The 25132-nt window shown below is 43.6% G+C and overlaps 1 protein-coding gene across 2 annotated transcripts in view; it reads right to left on the bottom strand.

Moving 5' to 3' along the window:
- The window catches only part of WDR11 (WD repeat domain 11), a 54373-nt gene that overhangs the window by 28715 nt on the left and 526 nt on the right, over positions 1–25132 (bottom strand). The window contains exons 2-13 of one of the 2 annotated variants that reach the window (XM_045854548.1): positions 24424–24535; positions 20079–20232; positions 18537–18710; positions 16876–17062; positions 15556–15721; positions 15008–15122; positions 13968–14163; positions 13594–13697; positions 10450–10626; positions 7804–7888; positions 1629–1735; positions 93–168 (exon numbers count right to left, since the gene is read on the bottom strand). In XM_045854548.1, coding sequence (XP_045710504.1) covers positions 93–168; positions 1629–1735; positions 7804–7888; positions 10450–10626; positions 13594–13697; positions 13968–14163; positions 15008–15122; positions 15556–15721; positions 16876–17062; positions 18537–18710; positions 20079–20232; positions 24424–24535 — 1653 coding nt within the window. The remainder of the gene's footprint in view (positions 1–92; positions 169–1628; positions 1736–7803; positions 7889–10449; positions 10627–13593; positions 13698–13967; positions 14164–15007; positions 15123–15555; positions 15722–16875; positions 17063–18536; positions 18711–20078; positions 20233–24423; positions 24536–25132) is intronic. The other variant, XM_045854549.1, reaches the window with a different exon arrangement.

Raw genomic sequence — 25132 nt, 5'->3', positions numbered from 1 at the left:
TTTAGCATATTCTCACTTTCTTACAGATGAATAAAGAAATCCAGAGATCCCACTGTGATAACACCACAGATTTTTTTTAGGTTGACACTTACTTCAGATGAGATACTTTAATCATTTCGATGGGTGATTCATCGTTGCCTCGTTCACCTCGAAAAGCAATGCTCCTCCCTTCAATTGCAAACATTAAAGGAAACGTGAAAAAAACAGCACGCAGATCACGTAAGAAACAAGAAGCTACACCAACGTGGTTGGATCAGTGCCAGCTCTTCATTCCCCCATTCATTCTTGCTGGCTTCTGTTTCTAATAACCAAACCTCAGAAAGTATTCTCAAAAGTATCACAAGTTAAAGAACAATAATATATTACTTATATTCAAGTATCTACTTGTTATCTACGGTACTTGCCGTCACACAGAGCCCACTGCTGTCACTCACCACACTCCACGTCCCCTCCCGCCTCGCTCTGCTAGTCCGCCGCCCTCCGTAAGATACACAGCTATAAAGCCTGCAGTCTATGAATTCCCGTCACACTTTAAAAAGTCAGTAACCATTACTTAGACATTTGTGCCTCCAAAATGGACTGTAAAAGACAGATTTATCTAAGAGTCCTGAGCTTCAGCTGATAAAAAAAAAAAATGAACAGGGTTTTTTTTGTTTGGTTCTTTTTGTGACTGACTCTAGAGGGCAGCATCTCATCCCTGGGCTGCCCTGCAACCAGACAGGCCGGTGTGCGGGCATATCCGGGTTCTGGGACAGAGGTCACGTCCAGTGGAACTAGGGCAACCCTGGTCTGTAAAGGTGGAACCGATTCCTAGAGGTTTAATAACATACTTCGATAAGCATGGTAGCTGTTCTTAATTATGTCTTGTAGATACATATTGAGAATATAAAGAAGCAATAATATATTTGATTTATCACACACACACACACACCTTATTGGTTAAAACCATCTACATATACTCATATTGCTACACCATTTTAAAGAAACCATAATTTTGTAAAAAAAAAATTTCATTTGAAGTTAATGCATGTGCTATGACATAATTTGAGCTCTTTGCCTTATTCTATTTTCAAGTTTTTCATTTCAAAACTCTTTGGGTTGTCAGTTTTTAACAATTCTGAGCAAGTTACTTTACTGGAAGTTTCCTACTGTAACATCTTTACACTGCCAAGTTAACTTTCCCTATTCAGTCACCCAGAGACTGTCAAGGTTTTAAATTTGAGCACTTAAAAAATAACCCTTACCTGTAAGTTTCTTAAGGGTTCCCTACAAAGTCAGTATCTTGAAACAGAATCTCCTAAAGTTGAACCACGAAGAGTTACTTTAAAACCGTACTTCAGGTACCCACAACAATGCACATGGGCGAAGACCTGCTACCGTGTTTACTTAGGAACCTGGCTGCCTAGGCCGATGGTGCTCCACTCACCACACACTCCTGTCAGCACATTTGCATACAAACGAGGATGAGCCTTTCCCAGGACAGCTAATGCACAACAAGACGTAAGCACAGAAACACAGAGCACAAGAACAAACCCTCCAAGGTGAAAGTAGGACGTATTTACAAGTGACAACGTCTCTGATCAATGCGACAGACTATCTGAACCCTTCGATCACCCAAACACACGCACCTGTTGGGAGGTCGACCAGCTGGAGTTCGTTCCTCACCAATCCCACGTTGTTCGGTGTTGAGGTGGCGAAAGACAGGAAGCCAGTCAAGCTTGTCCATTCGATGCCCCTACAGGGAGAAATTAAACGAAGATGAGCACCTTTTCAGTTTGAAGAATGTATTTGAACACTGAGTTTTCCCTAAGACCTAAATACACCAGTTACTTAAGTCATACTAACATGACCTTTTATTTGAGACTACATTGCCACACATTTCCAACATACATGAACTAGACTACTTGTAGTTTATCTCCAACTTTACCTCCAAACAATGACAAGACAGTTTAGTTATCAGTATTCACAGCAGCATCAAACAACTTAAAATCTGGCGAAGGGGAGGGTGGCATCATAGTAGTTTCTGAGAATTCCACTGCTTACAACCAAGTGGTATAGAAATATTCAAAGCAGACTTCTTCAAGTTGAGTACACTTAGGAATTTCATCAAACTTTATCAAAATTCTTAGTTAGGAAGCAGAAATTCCTGAAGAAAACAATACAAACTGGGCCGTGAGATTGGAAGTGGCCCAGAGTTCAAACGGTATCTCGATGAGAGAAAAGCACAAGAGAAAAGTCTCAAAGGAAGAGACCAATGACAAGACGGTGCCCTATCACCCCAGTGCCCGGGGGTCCCTGCATGGGAGCGGTGGGAGGTGAGCCCACGGTTCTCCCACTGACGTAACTGAAGAGCGGTCCCCACCATGGCTTGTGGAGAAGGGGAGAGGAAGGCACGGAGGACCAGGGGGCCGTCGGCATCATGAGGGCAAGTGAGCAGCACTGCACTGCCAGCCTGCACCCCTCACAAGTGACAGAGGCTGGCTGGGAGGGAAACCTAAGCCTCTAATCCACGTGTAGCTGCTCGTCAGCGTTGATGGGACAGCTATTGGCAAGTGTCTGTGGCTGCTTTCACGATACAACGGCAGAGTTGAACAGCTGGCACAGACATGTTATGGCCTGCAAAGTGTGAAGTATTTACTCTCTAGTCCTTTACAGAAAATGTTTTCTAACCCCTGATCTAGTTCATCTACTTCTCCAATCTGAATGCAACTGCTCGATTCAGCTTCAAATACTGTTCTGAACGTGTCTCTCGTCTGCCGAGAAGGTACAGTGGCTTCCTGCGTCACGCCCAAACTCCTCTGTGCGACCTTCGAGGCCTCAGGGCCACCTGCCTCTTCCCACCTGACCAACTTCCCTCCCAATCAGCTGAACCCCGTCTGCTATGTTACCCACAGTAGCTTTCCCTGCTGACCCTTGCGTATCCACCGGTGTGTCTTTTCTCAAAGCGGCAAAGGCAACCCCAAGCAAACTGAAAATAGTATTTGCAATAGCAGAGAACTGCCGTAGTTATCAAGGGTTATAATTCTTTAAATGTAAAACTGTCGAAACACTCAGATAAGGCTGCTTAAAACTGAGTGCCTTGAGAACCCGCAAGCCTGCAACGACCTCTCTCTGCCCTCTCCAGTTACTACCGGAGGGCAAGGCCCGGCTCCTGCGGGTCTCCCTTCTCGCTTCCTCGTCTGCCGTGCAAGGACAACGCTGAGTGACTGCGGACGGCCTGTCACGGCGCAGGCACTGCATGCAGTGGCGATTCTCATCATTACCATGACTGCTCTCTGTCCGCCTCTAACTCGTTCCTTCATGAGACCTCCCCATTTGCTAAACTCAAGCCACACCTACAGGGAACACAACACAGTTTGGCTCATTATTCCCTGGAAAAGTCCCGGGGTTTCTGGTTCTCTTTCCCCCTAACATGTAACTCATGGAGTTTCCTACTCAGAGTGAACAAAAGGACTGAAGAATCATGTTAGACTTACTCTGCGCTTTCTACAAACCCGAGAGTTTCAATCAGGCATTAAGAAACCTTAAGACCACAGCCCCGACTGGTGTGGCTCGGTTGGGTGGGCGTCGTCCTGCAAAGCAGAAGGTCGCTGGTTCAGTTCCCAGTCAGGGACATGCTTGGGTTGCAGGTTCAGGTGCGCATGAGAGGAAACCAATTTCAAGAAAACAATACAAAAGTATGTTTCTCTCCCTCTCTTACCCCCCTTTCTCTCTCTCTAAAAATAGATAAAATCTTTAAAAAAATGAAAAAGAAACCTTAGCACCACAGAAATCTTAGGACACGCCGCCCCCAGCCCTGCGGCCGGCGCGCGAGCTGCGCACTGCCCCCTGCACACTGCTCCCGTGTGGCGGTGAAGCCGCTGTCTCCCGACCCTAACAATTCTGGCCCCCCTTCTCAACCCTTTCTTTTAGAGACACGCCCGTGGGCACCCAGCAATGCCAGTGACTGCGCTAGGGGCACTGGGGACACAGCTGCGGATGAGACGAAAGTAATCGCCGTCCTCCTGGAGTTCACGATCTAGGGGAAAAGATTATACAAGTGCATCTGTATCACCTACTACAAAAGAGCACGGTGCAGAGTTCAACGGGAGCTTCCGAGATAAGAGTGCATGAGAAAGCCCCCGTGAAGTCTTATCTCCGGGGCCAGGCGAGGCTCCCAAGAGAAGCACTACAGCTGGCTCCAAAGGGCAAACGGGGTTTTGCCTGAGAGCCTGAGCAGCTAAGGGAGCGGTGGGACGGGCTGGGAACCCGACGGCCGGACAGACGGACAGTGCTCCCGGAGAAGGGGGGCGGACAGACCGACGGTGCTCCCGGAGAAGGGGGGCGGACAGACGGACGGTGCTCCCGGAGAAGGGGGGCGGACAGACCGACGGTGCTCCCAGAGAAGGGGGGCGGACAGACCGATGGTGCTCCCAGAGAAGGGGGGGCGGACAGACGGACAGTGCTCCCAGAGAAGGGGGGCGGGCAGACGGACGGTGCTCCTGGAGAAGGGAGGCGCTGTGTCGAGTCTCCGCAGGCGCGTGACAGGCACCAGCGGGTTCTGTCGGGTTAGAGAAACGACGTTTGAGAAAAGCCTAGCATTCTCTCCTAGGTTTACTAGGGCCACACGCAGTCCAGAAGTGCCTTTCCCACTGTCCATAAGATGTCCCGGCATCCAGAACGTAGCAGAGCAGGGGGTGGCTGCTTATCTGCTTCTCTGCATCCCAGCTCCAAGAGCAGGTCGTCCTGAGCGGGTCCCAGCAGCAGCTGGAACGTCTGTCAGAGGCCTCCCGATTAACCCAAGAAACAAAGATCAGGGTGGACTTCAAAGTAGATTCGATAAGGAGGGGATTATCTCTCCAAAGAAAGAAGGAAAACTCTTGTCAAACACAGCTAAGCACCACAGTGCTCTAAGGATTAGAAAACTGTTGTTTAGGTTTAAACAATGCACTGAGCTCTACAAAAAAACTCAGAAGAACAGCAGCTCATTTTCTGACTCAATCTAGATTTGTTCTGCAGGATTTCTAACTATTGAACAACTGCCACCTTACCAGTGGGTATCTGGGGGTCTGACTCGTACAGGTTCCCAAGCTGGGCCTACCGGCCTCCCCTGGGCATGCTCAGTGCTGGGGGGTTGGGGGGCACACACTTCCTGAAAGGCCTTGAAGTTCTAGGGTTGCGTAAAACTAACTTCTGCAAATTTATGGACAGACAAAATAGAGATCATTTTCTTTCCACAAATCACTCCATTTACTCAAAGCAATACCGAGACAATCAATGTTCTCATACCATACAAACTACTTTTCTAATAATTTCCAGTATTTAAAATAGTATTGGGTTATAGTATTAAATCTAGTCTACTGGACGCAGACACCAACTAACAATCTAAGAAAACCTACACGTATCACTCTACTTCATCTGCTTCTAGGTATCTTCCAACAGGCTACAAGAGGTAAAGACGTCTGTATGCAGGTATGCAGAAGCAGCTCGGTTCTTACTCGTAAAGCATAAATGGTTAAAACATGATGGTTTCAAAAACCCACAGCAGATGCAGCCGTTTGCAGCCGGCAGTCCCTGACCATGTGCATGCATAAAATTCCAGTATTTAAAATTAAGTGGTTTTTAAACAACACATTTAGTACGAGGCAGGAAAACAACTTTCTGAAAGTTGGCCTTTAATGTGCATGCGAGTATCTAGAAGGTACTGGGTTTACTGCTAATGAGCTCAGCAGTTTTTATAACACATCTGTGAAATTTCACAATGACTTTTAATTATGTCACAACTGCATTAATTGAAATACAAAGACAGCAGGATTTTAGCATCTTCTTAGGTACCATCTCTGAATATAAAAGGTAAATTATCCTCAAAAATGGCAATTAAGAGGGAAGATTCATATCAAAAAGGGAGCACATTTGTATGATCACTCACACCAGCCTGTCTCAGGAGTGGTCCCTCAGAGTTACTTGGTTTCCTAGGTAACAATTTACAGAGACATCCAGTGTTACTCAATAACAAACACCATCACAACACGTGTGAGTCACCTGTTCAGTGACACCTGTGACCTAAGTGAGTCAGGGTAAGAAATCTTACTTTAAGAAATTTAAGATTTGACTTTGGGTGGTGGGAACACAATGTAACGTTCAGATCATGTATCACAGAATTGTACACTTTAAACCTACATGATCCTAATAACCAATGGCACCCCAATTTAAAAAAACAAACGAATGAATAACTCACTGATAAACTAGATCCTAAGTCTTTATTGAAAATTTCAGCGTTCAGAAAAAAATGTAAATGCGCTTGACTTTCCAAAAGCATGTATGCATGGCTAACATGAATCCAGTTCAGTCAGATGTGTATCTTATTGTCAAAGTGTTTCCTACTAACCCACGTGCATCTGCCGTAAGTACAAGAACTCCATTCTAAAGCCTAACAGGCCTGGACGGAGTCCCATCAACTTTTCAGATTAGTCCACCCTGCTCAGCTTCTCCTCCGCTAAACTGGCAACAGTCACTCATGGCACCCCCTGCAGCCCCCTGCGCGGAGCTGCAGCGGAGTCGACGCGATGATGCGTGCGAAGTGTAAGTACTTGGCACGACCCTGAGGACGAGGGCCGACTCAGCGGAGAGTTCCGACTGGCTGGTGTCGGCCAGAAGGGCAAACACCACACAACAATGGCCAGGGCTCGGGGAAACGGCAGGAGAAGAAACGGCAGGCCGGAGAGAGAGGGGGAGAGGCGGCACCAGCAGCGGTAGTGGCAGCAGCAGCGGCAGCAGCAGGGCTGCTGACAGAGAAGTTAAAACGAGCCGGCTGCGCCGCCGTGCCTCAGAAGCCCACGGCTTTGGAGAACGCTCCTCCACGTCCACGCGATCAGGGAGACACTGCCACTGCGGGGCACAGCGCTGGGAGGGGATGGGCGGTGACCCAGGCTGCATGCACGACGACGCACCGCAAAGCACGAGGCCAGGTAACTCCTCCGAGACTCCCACCCCAATCAGGAGCTGTGGTACTTAGGGGGTCAACCCCTGCCCGTTCAGACCATGCATTTACTCAAGGGGGAGGTGGTCTGTAAGGGTTTGCTAAGAATTCTAACATACACATGGGGCCTGTCCTTATATAATGTACAGACGAGAAAACGGCCTATCATCGAAAATACTGGCCATTTAATAACTTTACATTCCACATGTGTAACTTCACGGTCCATCCCTGCTCGGGCACAAAACGGAAAGAGCCACACAGTCAGCAACACGAGGCCCCCAGGAAGACACGAACGCACTTGACAGTGGGGAGGAGGAGGCGCTCCTCCGTCGCCCTAGCCCTCCCTCGCCCGCGTCTGCACATTCCTAACACAGATCACATCTGAAAACGGAAAAATGGATGCTGGACAGCTTTGGCCCTTTCCTGATGGTGCTTAAACAAAGAAATAAATGAGATTAATTATTAAAATGACTGTATTCAACTTTGATAAGCAGTCCTACTGAGGGATCTTTACGGAAATGAAAAACAAACTAAATAAACCTGAACGAGGAAACACAATGATTTCCAGTAAGAAAACAGCCTGAATCTTCGGAGAAACCAATTAAGATGCAGCAATAAAAGCGAGGGGAAAATTCTCCACTGCATAATGCCCTGTACGAAAAGCAGACAATCAGTGCTCATCCTCGATTAGCACAGCCATTAGTCGGACGTGAATGTTTATTATTCTGTTTTCAGTAGAATAATCAGCACCGTGGAGTATTCAGTGCAGGAAGGCCTGTGCAAACGCCTTCCTGGCACCGCGTGGGTTTGCGACGCTGAGGTCAGTGACACGGTGACATACTCACTTGACTTCACACGAGTGGACGCTGAGCTCCTTGTGCAGCAGCCCGCTGGCCAGGTGGTACACCAGGACGGAGCCGTTGCTCGTGCCTAGAAAAACGGCGTAAGAGTGTGTGTTGGCGGGAGTTCCAGGTCGTCCCCACACAAGTCTGTTCTCGAGATTGTAATCATTTTACAACATTTGTCTCTTACAAAAGAGACCAAAGCTGTGTGATAAAAAAGACCAAATTCTCTGTCTTCCCTTTTACCAAAAATGGGCCTGATCTCATGTGCTCTGCAATGGTATGTACGTCAAAGGAGAGATTTTCACAGAAAAACTTCAAAACCTAACTCAACACACACAATTTTAAGAAGCACTTTCCTAAGCTTTTTCACACAGGGGAGTTTACACTTTTTGAAATCTGGAATGTTGACTGTAACTAGTCTTCAAAAGGGACTCCTAGCAGAACTCATTGACCAGATTTTTCTGTTTTTTTTTTTTCTTTTCTTTACAAAGACTGTGGTTTGGTTTTGTCTGTTATATTAAATAAATCACAAGGAGACGGTAAAGTATGATGGTTAGCTGGATTTTGCAGTCAAAGAAGCCTGAGTCCAAGCCCTGGTTCTGCCTTTAAACCCTGACTTGACCAGGCCGAATCTGTGGTCCCTACCCTTTAGACATGGCTGTAACAGAAAACGTGTCTGTTGGAGAGGAAACGAGAACACAGACTCTTAGTACAGCATCTGGCACAAAGTATGTGATTATTACTATTTCAGTTATTACTGTAATCATGGCTTATAGTTATTATTTTGCCTAACACTTCTGATCTCAGGTAGTGTGTCTAAACTTTAATTAGAAGGGATATGGCCATACTTGAGAAAGTAATGTTTCAAACCTTAAACTGTTGTGTAACTTAAGCAAGAAAAGTGACCAGTATAACACATTGAACAATCACTTTCTCACTGCACATGACGTAAAGTGATTAATGAGTTCATACAAAGCAATAAATGTAGAAATAACAATAAAATATAATGATAATAATAATGGAAGTAAAAATGGTAGGCAAATTTCTATTTTAGCTTACATGTTGAATAGGGCTTCAGAAATACTTTGTAAAACTGGTCTAGAGAAAACACAGTATTACACTTGTCTCCATTGATCATCTATGTCACAATAATACTTTCTAGAACTGAGACAGTATCTAAAGAATTACTGAAACTCTTCGGCTAACCGATCTTCTTCATAATCAAACAATTTCTACACTCTGCAGTTTCTGCTGGCGCTGAGCCTACGATCTAACATAACACTCCAGGGGGACCCCAAGGAGAAGCAGTTCCGCGGATGGACTCTGCTCCTCTTCCCTAGTGACTCTGCAGACGTGTGTTTTGTCTCACTAGGTTGTACTTGGTTATTATACTAAATATAATAAATGGCTCGGTATTCATGATATAGCAGTACAGTACAGCTTATTCTACAATAGAAATATCAGACCCTGACTTAGTTCTTATTATCTAGCTAGCCCAAGAAATAATTTTCTCCAAGAAACTGGCAGAGTCCTAACAGACAAATTAAGTACATTGACCTTGTACAGATATTATACATTGACAAATCCTAATTACAATCTCCTTAAGAGGTTTAACATGAATCAGTAGATTCTATAGCAAAAATTAAACATTTATTTGATTTATATAAATCTTAGTCTATATGTACACTTGGACTATCAAGTGTTAAAATTCAAATCACCTTCAGAAGATAGTAATGAAACAATGGGGAAAAGAATATTGCTGTATAGTATCGTTCAAATGAGTCGTGGGTGCCCACAGGTGTGCCACTGAGCTGACACACTAGTGTAACTCAAGACACTCCAACAACAAACTAAGCGTGGTCGTGTTTTCATTTTAGAAAAACGATATCACAAGTCACATGTTTACGGACCTTTGGGAGGAAGCCGGAAGCCAACAAATAGCATCTTTTAAAAAATGTTGACAATTTCAAGCAATATACAGTTTTTTGAAATTTTTGAGAAATGTGTTTTAACCTTATATATAATAGCAAATTAAATTTTTTTCTACAAAGGAAATTAGGTTACTCATATTATTATAATATTAATGTGACGCCAAGTTAAACCCCAGACTAATGTTTCTATCTACAACATAAAAATATGTCATTTCAACCTACGAGGCAAATTTCAGTTGATAGAGACCCTAGACACCTTAAACGATTTCTGACACACAATTTTAGCAAATGACCACTGCTGTTACTGAACTACCGACTATGACTGTGTCATCAGTTAACAAGAACCCAGTGCAAAGTAGCAGGCGCAGAAAGAGCCCGGGCAGCCCAAGAAAGACGAGGAGTCCAGTTCAGCACCACACAAGGACTGTCCCCCCGACGTTTCAGACAAGGACCGTGGCGTCAGGGTCTCCACTGTTCAGCCTCGGTGGGCGAATTATCATTGTGATTAAAAATAAATAAACGAAAAGATGGGTGGACTCAAAGGACAGAAGAAAAAGGAAGACTACTTTAAGGTGGGTATTACATGACTGAACATGGCCTCTTCCTCTTTATTCTCAAAGATAAAAGGCATTGTCTAGCAACTAGCAAAGCTACAAGTCTTACAAAATGTAGGACACGCCTGAAGAGTCTTTTGAAAGCCAGGCGCGACACTCACCGACAGCGAGCAGGGGCTGGTACATCCGGATGTTCTTTGTGGTCAGCGGCGGGCACATGCGCACCGTGAACTGCGGTGCGGGCAGTCCCGACAGCAGCCCCGTGAGCAGGAACTTGAGGTGCACTTCCTGCAGGAGGGAGCCCTGGGGGTGCTCTTCCCCGGCAATGGCGCTCTGCCCTGATTGGTAAGCAAAAACACCAATATACTGATTATAATGTATGCTGATCTTTAAAATCTAAAAAGCTTTTAGGTGGAAATCCTTTCCAGGCCTGCAAAAGCATTTCAGGTCAAGCAGGTGTAACTCTGTGGGGCCGCAGCTACACAGTGGCTCTGTCCTTGGCTGTGGGGCTTACAGGCATTGTCTGACATCTCAGAAGTCAGATTACTCCAGAATAGTGCTCTCCAGAACTGCTACCCTTTGTCTTCTGAGACACACTGTTTCAGCCAAGTCCCTGGTATGAAAGCACCAAAGGCAGACCAAGAGGACTTGGGTTAATGGGCAGTGCCCATGGAGTGGGACGTTGCAGCACTTTCTAAAATGTTACTTTCATTCATTCATCCATTCATTCATTCACTGAGAGGGGAAGGGAAGGAGAAAGAGAGGAAGAGAAAGATGGATGGGTGGTTGCCTCTTCCGCACCCCCTACTGCGAACGTGGCCCACAACCCAGGCATGCGTCCTGACTGCCAATCGAACCAGTGACCCTTTGGTTCACAGGCTGGCACTCAGTCCACTGAGCCACAGCAGTCAGAGCATGATGCCATACTTTCAATCGGTGCACTCTGTCAGGTGCACACAGAATTGGCCATCACAAACAACAGGTTCAAGAACTCATTTAAATTTCTAATAAGAAATCTTACTGTGTCCATAAAATTATAAAATTTAAGGTTTATAATTAAATGTGTTATACGCAAATACGTAAAATTATATATCATATACAACCTGTAACTGTTGAGAGTTAAGTATTAAATGGCATAACTTTCAGATACAACATTCATACTTAGGTTATCGAGTCTCAAACTAAAAAGATGACTCCAGTAAAAACCAATGTAACAAAATGTAAACATGAAAAGTACAACAAAATCAACACCATTTACTAATAAGGGCATACAATTTTTCTTCCTATAAATCACTACTGACTACTGGGACTGCATAGTCAAAAACACATAATAAAGTATATGTGAGTGTATATAGTGTATATGCATACAAAGATACAAAGGGAAAAATATAAATAGTTACTAGAGTGGGTGATGGGACTCTGACTATAATCTTTTGAGGCTATAAAGTTATTTTAAAATCCATTAAGATATACAGAAAAAAAGGGTCATCTATTTAATGCAAATAAAATGATCCCTCGGGATCAATCCTACAATTAATATCAATCTTCGGTTACAAAAGATGGGGTCTGAAGGAATGGGAGGTTCAACAGGTAGGTACACGTTTACCAACCCTCAGTGTCCCAGAGTTGACTCCTGAGAACTGCCGTATTTTGTTCAAGCATCTTCCGTAGAGGCAATTCACAAGTAGGGCAGGTTAGGCCTTAATAAGCAGCAGCCTTCGCCCAATGAATACTGTTATAAATAAGGACTCTTATTTAACTGAATTGCTTTCAACTATCACTAAGTACATAGTGAATTTCAAATTAAAAGTTTAATTAAAAGTTTTAATTAAAATGTTTTCAAGTGACAAAGCTCTATTTGTATAACACTTTTAAGTCAACTACATTGTCAAGAACTGTTTTACAATGTAATTTAGCCCTGGCTGGTGTAGCTCAGTGGACTGAGCATTGGCCTGTGAACCAAAAGGTCACTGGTTCAGTGCCTGGTCAGGGCACATGCCTGGACTGCAGGCCAGCTCACTGGCTGGGGGCGTGCCGATCAATGTTTCGATTGGTGTTTCTCTCGCATATCGATACTTGTCTCCCTTTCTCCCTCCCTTGTCCTCTCTCTAAAAATAAATTTAAAATATGTTTTAAAAAATGTAATTTATTTTACTTAGACACCTAAAAAGCATAAAATTTCAACATTTCATATTACTGATTAGTTCTGTGCTTGTGTGTGTTTGTAATTCTTTTCAATTTAATATTTTTATCAAGTGCAGACAAGGTCAATTAACTCAGAAAATTGTGTTACTTATAAGGTGCATTTTGCAGAACAAGTATGTGTCTAAACTGCATTATATGGACTTATGTCTGGAAGGCAAAGAGAAAGAATTTTAAATGTAAAAGTTAGTGTCACTGAGCAAAAGGATTTTACACCTCACAGGGATCATGGGAAAACCACGGCCTGGCAAGGTCAGGTCTTGCCTCAGCTCCCAGGGGGGCAGCCAGGACTGGAGGCCACGGCCAAGGGCAGGCTCCAGACGTGGGTGAACGGGTTCACATTCTGGCTCTTCCATTTACTGGTTGTGTGATTTGGACAAGTACTTTTTAAATCTCTCTGGGTCTCGGTTCCCACAGAGATAAAGTGGAAATAACAGTATGATATATCTTGCAGGATTGTTTGAGGTAATATGCAGAGCATTTAGCTCAGCACTTAACATAGTAATAAGCACTCAATAAACGCCATCTCTGATTAAAGAGATTAATATCTTTCTTATGCATCATCTATCAACCCTTTAAATGAAACAACTTACTAAATAATATCAATTTTAAATTGCCTTATGGAAGAACAAATAATGATTCAGAACAATCCTTTATAAACCACAGCCACAATTTCAAAAGAATTAGAGAAAAAAATTGCTTGGCATATTTACAATTTCTAGTTGTATAATATTAGAAACTGCAAATCTTCATTATTCCTTTAATATATACTGGCCCTGTAATAATTAAGTCAGTTGGCAGCAATATTTTGACTGCAAATCAGTATCTGTTGAAAGGAAGAATTGCCAGCATGTAAACAAGACAATGCATAATGTGTGTCAACAAGTGAAAACGGTTCTTCCTACCGCCGCTCAGTGACTGTACCATTCCTTCAGGAAGTGCTTACCGCGTACCTAGAGTGTCCAAGGCTCTGTGCTGTCTACACTTTAGCTTTCTCAAGTATCAACTCTGACTTTGTAACAGTTGCAAATCGGTGACTCTACCGACTTTGCCCTCCGACGAGAACACCTAGCGTGCAGGCCGGAGAAAACGCGACGGCTTACCGATCATGTTATCCAGGGACAGGTCCGGGAGTCTCTTCTGCAGCGCTCCTCCCGGGATCCCGCAGAAGGACACGGGCGAGTACAGCGGCGACACCCCGGAGCTGCTGCGAAGGCACAAGTCCATGGTGCTTACGTGTTAAAATCCGCGTCACACGAGAGTAGCTGACCAACTACTGACTGCAGCTCATGGCACGCTGCTCCCTCGCCCACAGGTGGGACCCTCACCCACAGGTGGGACCCTCACCCACAGGTGGGACCCTCACCCACAGGTGGGACCCTCGCCCACGGGTGGGACAGCTCCGGCAGCCTTACACAGCCCTCTAACAACTGACGCCTTCACTGTCACGCAGAAACGATCCCCCTGCCCGACGCACCTGCTCCGTGAGCCCCGATGACACACGGCGGACCTCAGCTCCCAGATCATGACCCTTCCGTCGCTCACCACCAGGGCGGCCTTGTTCTCATTGACGGGGCAGCACACCATGCTGAAGGGACGCACGGTCTTCGTCACCCTGATGGCGTCGCACTGGCTCCGTAAATCGTAGGTGAGCTCCTGGACAGGGTCTGGGTCTTAACATAGCATCGTTTTCTTCTCAGTGTTGGAAAGCAACCCCGTCAGCACCACTGGTATTCCCTTCACTTTAAATAAAACCTCCCCTGAAAAGGTTATCATTCCTTCGGCAACGGAAAATTTGCCAAGAATGGCTTCCCTTTCCACAGTTATTACTAACTTCTTCAGAATATAATTACCTCAGTGATTGTCTACACCAAGTTCAATTTCCAAAATAACTATTGAATGTAATCAAGACAGTCTGTTTTTTTAACATTTCTAAAATGAATGCTTCAAGTAGCGATGCATGATTAAGTAATGAACAGCACGGTTTACAGTGGTCTACAGTAAGCCCGAAAATACACGTGCTTTACAAAAGATGTGAAAGTCACTTTCAACTCCACCAATACATTTGATTTCACAAAACACTGTTTCTGTTCTCCAGGGTGAGACCGACACTGACGACAGAGCGACCCGGAGACTCATTCACCGAGGTCACTCTCCAGTGGAAACCCCTAACGCAGAGGGAGAGTCCAGCAGGAGTAATAATGAATGCACATATAAGGCCGGGCTTGCACTGCAGAAAATTGACAAAAGGTATAGCACCTACTCAGCCCCTGGAAACAATCAAGAAGGAATTACAACATATTACTTCCTTTGCTGTATATAAGAGGGGCACTACTGTAACACCAAGAGATTATTCCTGGGCTTGTGTGTGTGCGTGTTTTTAATGCCCCATATTACAACCATATTCTACTTTCTCAGGGCCTGGATTATCACGGACTCTATGATTTGGCTGGTGTTTGCTTTATAAGATAATTCTGAAGAAAATATAATTAGCATTTTTGTGAGACATAAACTCACCTAATTCCTCATTGGAAGTGCTGAAAACACTATTATAAGATCTCCGAACACGCAAAGTTATACACCCGTTCTCATGCAGGCAGAACAGACCGTCACGCTGGAAGCAGGGTATTACCTTCAAAAAGATGATCCATTTATTTTTAAAAACACAATAGATTGAAGAGTATATACGGTGAAACTCATAAGCTCTTATTCAGAGAATATGAGCAAAACAGACAAAACAAAAAAACACAAAAATATATCACATAATACCCAAGTTTTAAAACTAAATAAACATTTAAAAAATCCATTTATAATAAAAAAAATTGTCTTTATCCATGTAACTTAAGTAGTTTGGTATATATATCCAGATCAGTCAGAAGAATTTCTAGGGTAAATTAAACCAAACAAGAGTGTGAAAAAAAATACATATATACATAAAATAACATTGTTAATTTTTAAATAAATAAAAAAGAGAAAGTCAAACTAAGGACTTCTGCATGATTATAGCTTTCTCTCTATAACATTCATAATTAACTGCTGGGATGGCACGTATAAATTGCCGATACCTGCAGAAACGGAATTCCTGTTCGTTCTATTGCAATCACACCCACTGTCTGATTCACCTCAAGGTCAAGGATTAAAATCTCTCGAGGATAGAGCAACAACATGTGATTCCTTTTGGAAGGCAGGTACGCCAACTGAAGGCAATCATTGAGCGTTATGAATTCAGCACTGGAAAAAAGCAAACATTTACTTTAGGTATTGAGAAGTGAGACAAAGATTTTCTTCATATCAGAAAAAGCTAATAAAGACTTGAGTTTTATACCTCCCACATAGAAACAGTCCGTGAGAATGTGTAACTGTCTATGAACTGAGCAACAAGGGCTACTGTTTAAAACTCGGGCCTCTTCTACACGCCCGAACCTAAAGTACGACAATCAAATCATATAGGTTGAGTGAGATGGTGTTTCTGAATTTCTGAGAAATTTAAAGTAAAATAGTAAGAGACGATGGATAGGATAAAATGAACGACAAGTCTATGATACACTAGACATTCATAAGATAGTAATTTTGCCCTTATTTTGCAACTAGAGATGCTACACAGATTGCTGACATCAGGCCTCCGGGTTAACCCCCCGCGTCCAGGGTGCGTGGGGCCCCGGATGGGGAACCACGGGGCCACCTGGGTGGCACTGCGGCAGGCACCTCCCCCACCCGCCTTCGTTTCCCTCTAGGCTGTCCGAACCGCTTTCGGAACAAAGGGGGGTACTTTGCTCATTTACTGTAGTATTTTCTTCTGCGTAAATAAAATGTATAAAACCATATGAGGACTGAAAAAGACTATGGGAGAGTAAAATCTGAGCAAGATTAAAGAATTTTCTGAATCACCCAGCTACAATGTCCCCTGCAGCGCTGGCCCTTACCCGTATGAGAAACATCTTTACGTGCATAAGGAAAATACCCCTATTTTACAGGTAGAGGGACTGTACAGCACTGAAGTCAGGGAAAGGTACGTATTTAAAATGAAAATCTAGATTCTGTCCTCAAGTTCTGAATATATCCAGTAGCCGCAATATTAGAATGTCATCTCATATTTTCAAAAGTAAAAATCCAAAATCAAAATTTTTAATCTGCAGAAGTCAGTGGCGGGGTGGGGGGGGGGGGTCCTTGGCACAGTCAGTGGACACGAAGGAGCCGTGTAAATGCTGTGTTTCCCTCCACGGGAGGCGGCAAAAGGGCAGTTTCCCTCTTAGAAATTCAAAAGCAGAGATGAGAAAGGGTGAGAAGAAGGAGAAAATCAACCTTAGCACACGTTCAGAACTGATTTTTTCCCCAAGAACACACGATCAGCAGTCGAACGTCGTCAGTGTTACACTCGGACTTACCTCGGTTTCTCCTGAGTGATCAAGACTCTGACTTTATTGAGAGCCTTTTTCGCGCCCGTGGCCGCGGCCAGCTTGCTGTGGGCTGGGCTCGAGTGCGGGCTGGAGATGTAGACCTTCTTCCCCGGGCCCGAGGGGGGCTTGGACGGGGAGAAGTCTGAGATGAACACGATGCCCTCGCTGGTGAGCACTGCGTGGAGAGAAGCAAACCGCTAATTAAGTTTAATCAGGTTTAGCAGTTTCTTCCAATACAATTTTGACAGCAAGGTAATGATGATTTTAAGGATAATATCAAACTGGCGGTGTTAGGCGGTAGTGACATAATGGGAATGTTCTCCAAACTGAAGCGAAACAGGTGGTCCATTGTAATTCATCAGAGGCCTTCAAGCTCAGCATTCTAAATTAATGTTTAATATTACAGAGATGCCAGAAGGGTACTGGCAGGAAGAACAAATGTTTGCTCTTCCAAATAATTCAGTGCACGGACTTCCACGAAAAAAACCTTCCCTCGTTATGTCCCATAACTTCAAAATCTAAATACTTCACCGAATATAAAGTTCACAGAAGAAAAACAATCCCATACATACATAAGCTCTGCATATCACACTTAGCTAAGTTCAAATATTGGATTTGACGATATGAATTTTTTATGACTATCAAGAGCCACTCAGTCCAAACACACTTCCAGTTCCCTCCCGAGCACCCACTCGGGCCCTCGGACGCTCAGGGTCTGCTCGCTCGCTCTCCCCCTGCCACACGCCAGCGCTCCCACGGCCGCCTGCTGCCACACCACCTGCCCGCTGTCCCCCGCGCCCGTTCCCCCGTCTCTCCACCCTGCTGTACCTCCCTCAGGCCCCTGACGACGCCCTCCTGCTCTAGAACTCACTGCTCACTGAGCTCCGAGCAGGGTCTGACTCCCCGTCACGGGAAGGCACAGGGGACGAGGGCGGGGATCCCTGTCCCGTTTCATGGGTCCAGGCTGGGCCCCCGGACACGCCTGACGTACAGCAGTAACAGTTCAAGAAGCATCTGCTGGATGACTGAACAAAGGTGTTTTCTGAACAACGCAGCCGTAAAAATGCCTGTGTAAAGGCAACACGAGCTTTCGAGGAGCGGCTCAGCAGAGCAGCGGCGGGAACGACCTCTGCGGGACAAGCCCCCTCGGCCCGTCTGCTCCTCACGCACATCTGGCTGCGGCGCCCAGACCACGCGGCACGGGTTAGGGCGTCTTCTTTTAAAAAGGAAAAACTGAATCTGGCCAGATTGAATGAAACCCTTAACTGAGGGTGTCTGAATGTTCCAGAAAGCCAAATTTAATTAAGTCTGAGCTAGAATAGCACAGCAACGCTCTCCCCCTGCTAATCTAATTCTGCTCACAAACTCAACTCCGTGCAGGTCCAGCTTGCTGATTCAAGTTTCTAAGGACCAAAATACTTGCCAACGCTACGGGCTATGATTTAGTGTCTGCATTAGGAGCTGAAGGTTATGATTTATTGTCCGTATGAGGAGCTGCAAAAGCTGAATTAGGAGCTTAAAGGTGTGCCTCTCCACTCTGCTCAGTTGTTTTAGCATTATAGATGTATGCTGTACATGTGACTTACGTACACAGCGTTAACTGCATTATAAATACCTCAACTCACGTTCCACAAGAAACCATGACTCACAGGTTAGATGCGAGGGATCAAAAGGGTCGAAGGAGAAAGACAGGATGTTGTCGGCATAGCTCTTCTTCCACAGCTTGGTGCCGGTGTCCGCGTTCCAGAGCACGATGTAGTTTGGCGGGTGGATGGCGAGCAGCAGGTCCCGGGAAGCATCCTGACTCCACAGCCACTGGACATCTGTCATGGCCAGAGACCGACAAAATTCAGAGACCATCCACGTCACAGCGGCTTGGATAACATGTCCTTGGTATTTAGTTGTTTGGGGTTTTTTCTTTTTCTTTTTTTTTCTTTTTACACAATCCTTAAAGTCTGTTCCTCTCCCCCTCAAAGTTGCATATATGTGTCACGACTGCAGAGGAAGTTAATTTTATATAAAAATGAGCTCTGTAGACATTAGAATCTCAAGGTCAAAATTTGCAAGAAATCTAAAATATTACTTCAAAGAAAATACAAGGCACAGTGTGGCACTGGTGTGGCCCAGTGGACTGAATACGGCCTGCAAACCAAAGGGTCAAGTGTTCAATTCCCAGTCAGGGCACATGCCTGGGTTGTGAGCCAGGTCCCCAGCAGGGGGCGCTCAAGAGGCAACCACACATGGATATTTCTCTCCCTCTCTCCTTCCCTCCCCCTCTCTCTAAAAATATATAAATAAAATTTAAAAGAAAAGTAAATACAAGGCTATTTGCAGTAATCAATACTTAAAATTTTATGTCAAAGACTATCCCAGTGTTTTTGTGGAATTACCTAATGGGACTTTGTAATTTCGTTTTATTTCATTTAATAAACAGGATAAAGATCTAGTTCAGTGCCTAGTACATAGTAAATAATAAATACTTTTTAAAAATTTTAATTTATTTAATTTATTTTTAGAGAGGGAAGGGAGGGAGAAAGAGAGAGAGAGAGAAACATCAATGTGCGGTTGCTGGGGGCTGTGGCCTGCAACCCAGGCATGTGCCCTGACTGGGAATCGAACCTGTGATGCTTTGGTTCACAGCCCGCACTCAATCCACTGAGCTACGCCAGCCAGGCAATAATAAATACTTTTTAAACAGTCATTTTAAAACTTCACTAATTCAAAATAGCCATTCAGCCAAAGCTTTGAGTCCAAAAAAATACTGTATTGGTTTTAGGTCAATAAACATGTAAACAAGTGATCCATATAAAAACAAGACAAAATTTTGATCATCTCTATTAATGGAAAGTAAGCACTGAGACCTAATACAAAACAGCAGTTTGGCCAGGTTTACTTATATTTTAGCTTAATTTACAAGATTGTTTATAGCAGCTTAATTTTTCTCATCAAGCTTCACCAAGGCTGATGTTGAAATTAATGCATTTTACCAAAACTCAAATCAGCTGAGAAATGAGGAAATATGCCCAGAAGTATATTAATAAGGATTGAAAAACAAAAACTAGATTCAGACCAGTCGAACAGGCTAAACAGAATCGAGAGTTAACCGGGAAGTAATGAAATTAAGTGAATGGGGAAAACCCCACTCTGAGAGTGTGTATTCCTATAAACAATGGAGCACAGGCTTCCCTCACCCTGAATAGGCTTGGCATGTTCCTGGATCTCACACTGAGCTACTCCTGCGGCCACGTCCCAGACAATGATCTTCCCACTGACGTCGGCAGAGGCCAGGCGCAAGGAGTACGGGGAGCCAAGGTTATGGTGGTAATTTTCTCTGGCCCACTTAACCTAGTAACAGGAAGAGATCAAATCAGGTAACTACTTGTACTGAATGCAACTGAACATAATTTTCATAAAACATCAACCCGAACCCATACTACATTCTATATTTACATTACAAAAATATTTTTTTAAAAAACAGGAAAATGGTTTCCAACTTGAAAGTTAGACATGTTTATTATTTATGATTTTAAAGTTGCAATGAAAATATTTTTAACACATCACCATGTTCCTGCTTTTAAAGTATGAAAAATGATGCACAGCCTTAATATTCTGGTAAAAACCCCAGAGCACCATATCATGAAATAGTAATGATCACCCGTATACCACTTGATCATGCTAATGTTACAATAATGAAATCTAATTGTGACAGAACATCTCAAGTCCCAAGTTGCTAAGTACAGTGTTTTCTGTATTCTATTCTCTACAGGAGACAACTAAGAGCTGTAAAAACCTTGCAGAGAGAAAAGTAGGAAAAAACAAAATCAAACAAAAAACTCTAGCTGTCCCTCTTTCATAAAATTGGAAACAATATTAAGGTTTTTTTTCTCTTAAAAAAAAGTATGCTTTATACCTCCAGCAACATCATAAGAACAGAATCTTCAAAATAAAAAACGTAAAAATTCCAGTGCAAATCAGGTTAATCCTAAGCACCAAACACGGAGTCAGGAATAAGACAGAGTCAGGAATAAAACACCCTGGACCACGGCCTTCCCTGGCCACGACCTCCACTCTCCCCTGGCTCAGCATCCTGATCGTTTGCTCCAAAGCATTTACCACACAGGATGTGTGATTACTTTATTTACTTTGTGCTGACCTAACACCAAGCCATGAATCACAGGCTCCGCAGGGCAAGGTCATGCAGGCCTTGGGCGCACTTCGGCGCCCCATGCCTCACTTTTTTGGTGTCCTGTGAAGCACGGAAGTTTTAAATTTTGATGCACTCCAATTTATCAATTTTTTTTCTTTTTTGCTGTATTTAAGAAACCACTGCCTTCTTCAATGTTATACCTTTGCATATGTATATTTACATATGTGTATAATCATATAGTGCTTGAATAGTGTTAAACTCCAAGCAGTGTATACATTTTTTAAAAAATCACCTAGATACATCACAATCAAACTGCTGAAAACCAAAAATCAGGAGAAAATCCTAAAGGCAGCAGCTGAGTACAGATACACTACATACAGAGAATAAAGAAAAAAATCTCTCACCACAAATTATGCAAACTGGAAGACAGCAGAACATATCTTTAAAGTAGCACATAGAAAACAACTAGTGAAATACATTCTCAGGCACATAAAAGCTTACAGAATCAACCATTATTAGATATATACCTCAAGAACTTTAAGGATATTTTTCACGAAAAGGGAATATAATACCAGACCAAAACTTGGATCTACACAAATAAAAACTCCAGAAATGCCAAAAAGACATAAAGGAGGGAGGAGGAGAGCAAAAAAGAAAGTATATGATATTTTTCTAAAAAACAAAAAACTTAACCCTAACATCAGACTTAACAGGAAAAGACTGAATGTTTTCCTCCTAGGCTCCGGAATAGGGCACAAATATCCTGTCACCGCTCCTAGTCTGTGCAGTAGAGGTCCTAGACAATGCACTAAGGCAAGAAAAAGAAAAATAGAAGACACAGATTATCAATGAAAAAATGAAACTGTTACCTGAAGATCACATGATTGTATACATAAAAACTCCTCCCCAAACTACTAGATCTAATCAGTCTATCAAGATTACAGGATACAGGTCCACATGCAAAAATCAATAGTATTTTTCCTTAGTTCATTAGTTCACTGTGTGTGTGTGTGTGTGTGTGTGTCCTCAAAATGGATCAGGAACCCAAATGTAGGTACTAAAACTATGAAATTCTTAGAGGAAAACAAAGGTATAAATCTTCCTGACATTGTAAAAAGCAATGGTTCCTTGAATATAGGAAAAAAATAGATAAAATGAAATATATTCAAAATTTAAAACTTTTGTGTTTCATAGGACATCTTTAAAAAAGTGAAAGACAACTCACAGAATGAAAGAAAATATTTTCTAACCACGTGTCTGATAAGAACCTTATATCTAGAAGACATGAAGGACCCTCACAACTCAATAATAAAAAAGACAATGAAATTCAGAAACAGGCAAAGGACTGACAAGACATTTCCCAAAGAAGATATACAAATGGCCAATAAGCACATGAAAAGATGTGCAACATCGTTAGCCACCGGGAAAATGCAAACCAGAGCACAGTGAGAACCACTTCACAGCCACCAGAATGGCTATAATCAACAGGACAGGTCATGACGAGTGCTGGGGAGGGTACGGACAAACTGGAATCTTCACACACAGCTAACAGGGATGTAAAATGGTGAGGCCTCTTTGGAAAACAGTCCAGCAGTTCCTCAAAAGTTAGACACAGTTTCCACATGAGTCAGCAATTCTATACCCAAGAGAAATGAAAGCACGGGTTCACACACAAAAAAGGACAGAAGTGTCCTTTTCCAAACAGCACTACTATTCATAATACCTAAAAAGTCCATCAATAAAGAAACATGGTTTACCCATAAAGTGGAATATTATTCAACAATACAAAGTAACAAAGTACTGACACACGACACAATGGTGGCTGAACTCTGAAAACATTACACCAGCTGGACGAGCTGGGCACACACTGCATGATTTTATTTCCATGAAATGTGCCGAGCAAGCAAGTCTACTGGACAGAAGGTAGACCGGTGGCTGCCGAAGGACGAAGGGGGCGGGGCAAGGCTGGGGTGGCGGGGGCAGGCGACAACTGTCCGAGGGTACAGGTTTCTCTGTGGGGTCAGGAGACTGCGGTGGTGGCTGCACAGCTCTGTGACTACACTAAAAACCATGGAATTCCACCCTTTAAATGAGTTGATTTTATGATAGGAATCTGTCAAAGCCGTCATCAAAAATAAATAAATGAAGAGTCCAAAGCTCTGTTTCCACTCTCCTAAAATTTCAGATCACAAGCCCTGGCTGGCGTAGCTCAGTGGATTGAGCGCAGGCTGCAAACCAAAGTGTCGCAGGTTCGATTCCCAGTCAGGGTACATGCCTGGGTTGCAGGCCATGGCCCCCAGCAATCGCACATTGATGTTTTTCTTTCTCTCTCTCTCTCTCTCTCTCTCTCCCCCTTCCCTCTCTAAAAATAAATAAATAAAATCTTAAAAAAAATTTTCAGATCACTGTAATTCAGTTGCCGGAAGCAGCTCCGGTTTTGTGTTAAAAATTTAAATTCACTGATTTTACACACACTCAGCTTATCTCAGAAACTCTGGACTCATTCTATTCTCTGACTTCCCCTTAAAAGTGATTACTATAAAGCTATCAGGTTTACCTCTTTAAGCAGCTCCTAAATAAGACTCCTTCAAGCCTCAGCTTCATTTTGGGCCCTTAGAATTTCCTGCCAAAGTGACTGCAAACGTCTGTTGAATGTTCTCACTGCCTAGAACTGCCTTTCTCCAACACATCCTCCACTGCTGCTAGTTTTCCTAAAATGCAAATACATATCAATCTCCTACTTAAAAACCCACTTTTTTCATACTCTTATAAAACTTTCAGGGCAGGTAAATGTCTCTGGCTGCCTCCTTCTTTATCAGCCCTGCAGGTGAACCCTGTCTTTTAGCCACCTTACACACACCGCTCACCTTTGTGTGTATCCTTCCTTGCTCCCGGGCTGCTCCCTGCAGTCTTTCATTTAGCTACCCACAGTTGACCGGTCCCTACAACGAAAACTTCTGTGATCCCCCCAGATCCCTGCAACTAGGTGACAGGTAGCCCCTTTGACTTCCCACAGCACATTACGCAAGTCCCACTTCCCACACTGCATTTGTGTTTCCGGTCTCCTCACTAAACAATGACTTGCTTGACGGCTTTCGACTCTCTCTCCTCAGAACATGCTAAGTGCTCAAAACGAACAATGAATGAATGGTCCAGCAAATAATACAGCATCGGTGTTCTTCTATCAGCTTTAAACTAACCTAAGAACTAACACTTAACTACTCGTCCTGGATCTATGTTAAGTCACGTGCATAGAAATACTAGGTCAACCCAAAGAGATACTGTTATATGTATAAGCTATCCGACATTTATACACAAGACTTAATGAGATTCTAGGGCTACTTTAGAACAGACAGTATGTTATTGGGCCAAAGTGGAATCTGACTTACCTTGACAACATCAGCTTTATGCTTTTCTAAAACTTGAAGAGTTTGGGCAGTACTGGAATCAATCACTACCACGAGCGAATGACATCCATAAGCAATTAAACCTTGCCAGCCCCTAGCAAAACAGCAATGTTAAAATTTAAGCAAAACAAAGCAAGAGGCCTCTTGCCAAGAGGCATCCTAAATAAATGATACGTCTACCTAATATGTACTACCATTAGTAAAATTAACCTGAAGCCCAAAGATCAGCATTTTACATGATCTCATTTAAATAATAAAGGGTGTAGTTATGCTTGAAAATGCTTGTTGAAATTCATTTTTCATTTGGGTCAAAAAGGTTGTAAGAGATACGCATACAGGGCCGTGAGAAAGTATAAAGCATCTCCTGTCCTCTCTTTGTCTTTGAGGGCCTCCTCCTTGAGTTGCTCCACTTGGATTCCTGAGCATCCACCAAGCGCCTGGGATCATGCTGCATAACGTCTACGATCAGCCCTGGTCCTTCCAACCAGGCAACAAGGCAAACACTGGACAGGAGGCGTCAGTCCTCTTGCCAGAACTCCCAGCAGCCACAGCTACAGATTTCTGCTCCCCATCAGTCCAATTATTCATTTCCAAAGCTGCAGTGGTGTTTTTTTTACAGTAAAGAGATGAAAGTGAAATGAAGGTGAGAGCACAGGTGCCTGGCCCAGGCCGGCACACTGTTGAATGAGTC

Source organism: Phyllostomus hastatus, unplaced genomic scaffold, assembly GCF_019186645.2.
Source record: "Phyllostomus hastatus isolate PE091 unplaced genomic scaffold, TTU_PhHast_1.1 phas_scaffold_1066, whole genome shotgun sequence".
NCBI lineage: Eukaryota > Metazoa > Chordata > Mammalia > Chiroptera > Phyllostomidae > Phyllostomus > Phyllostomus hastatus.
This window is presented reverse-complemented; position numbering and strand designations above follow the sequence as displayed.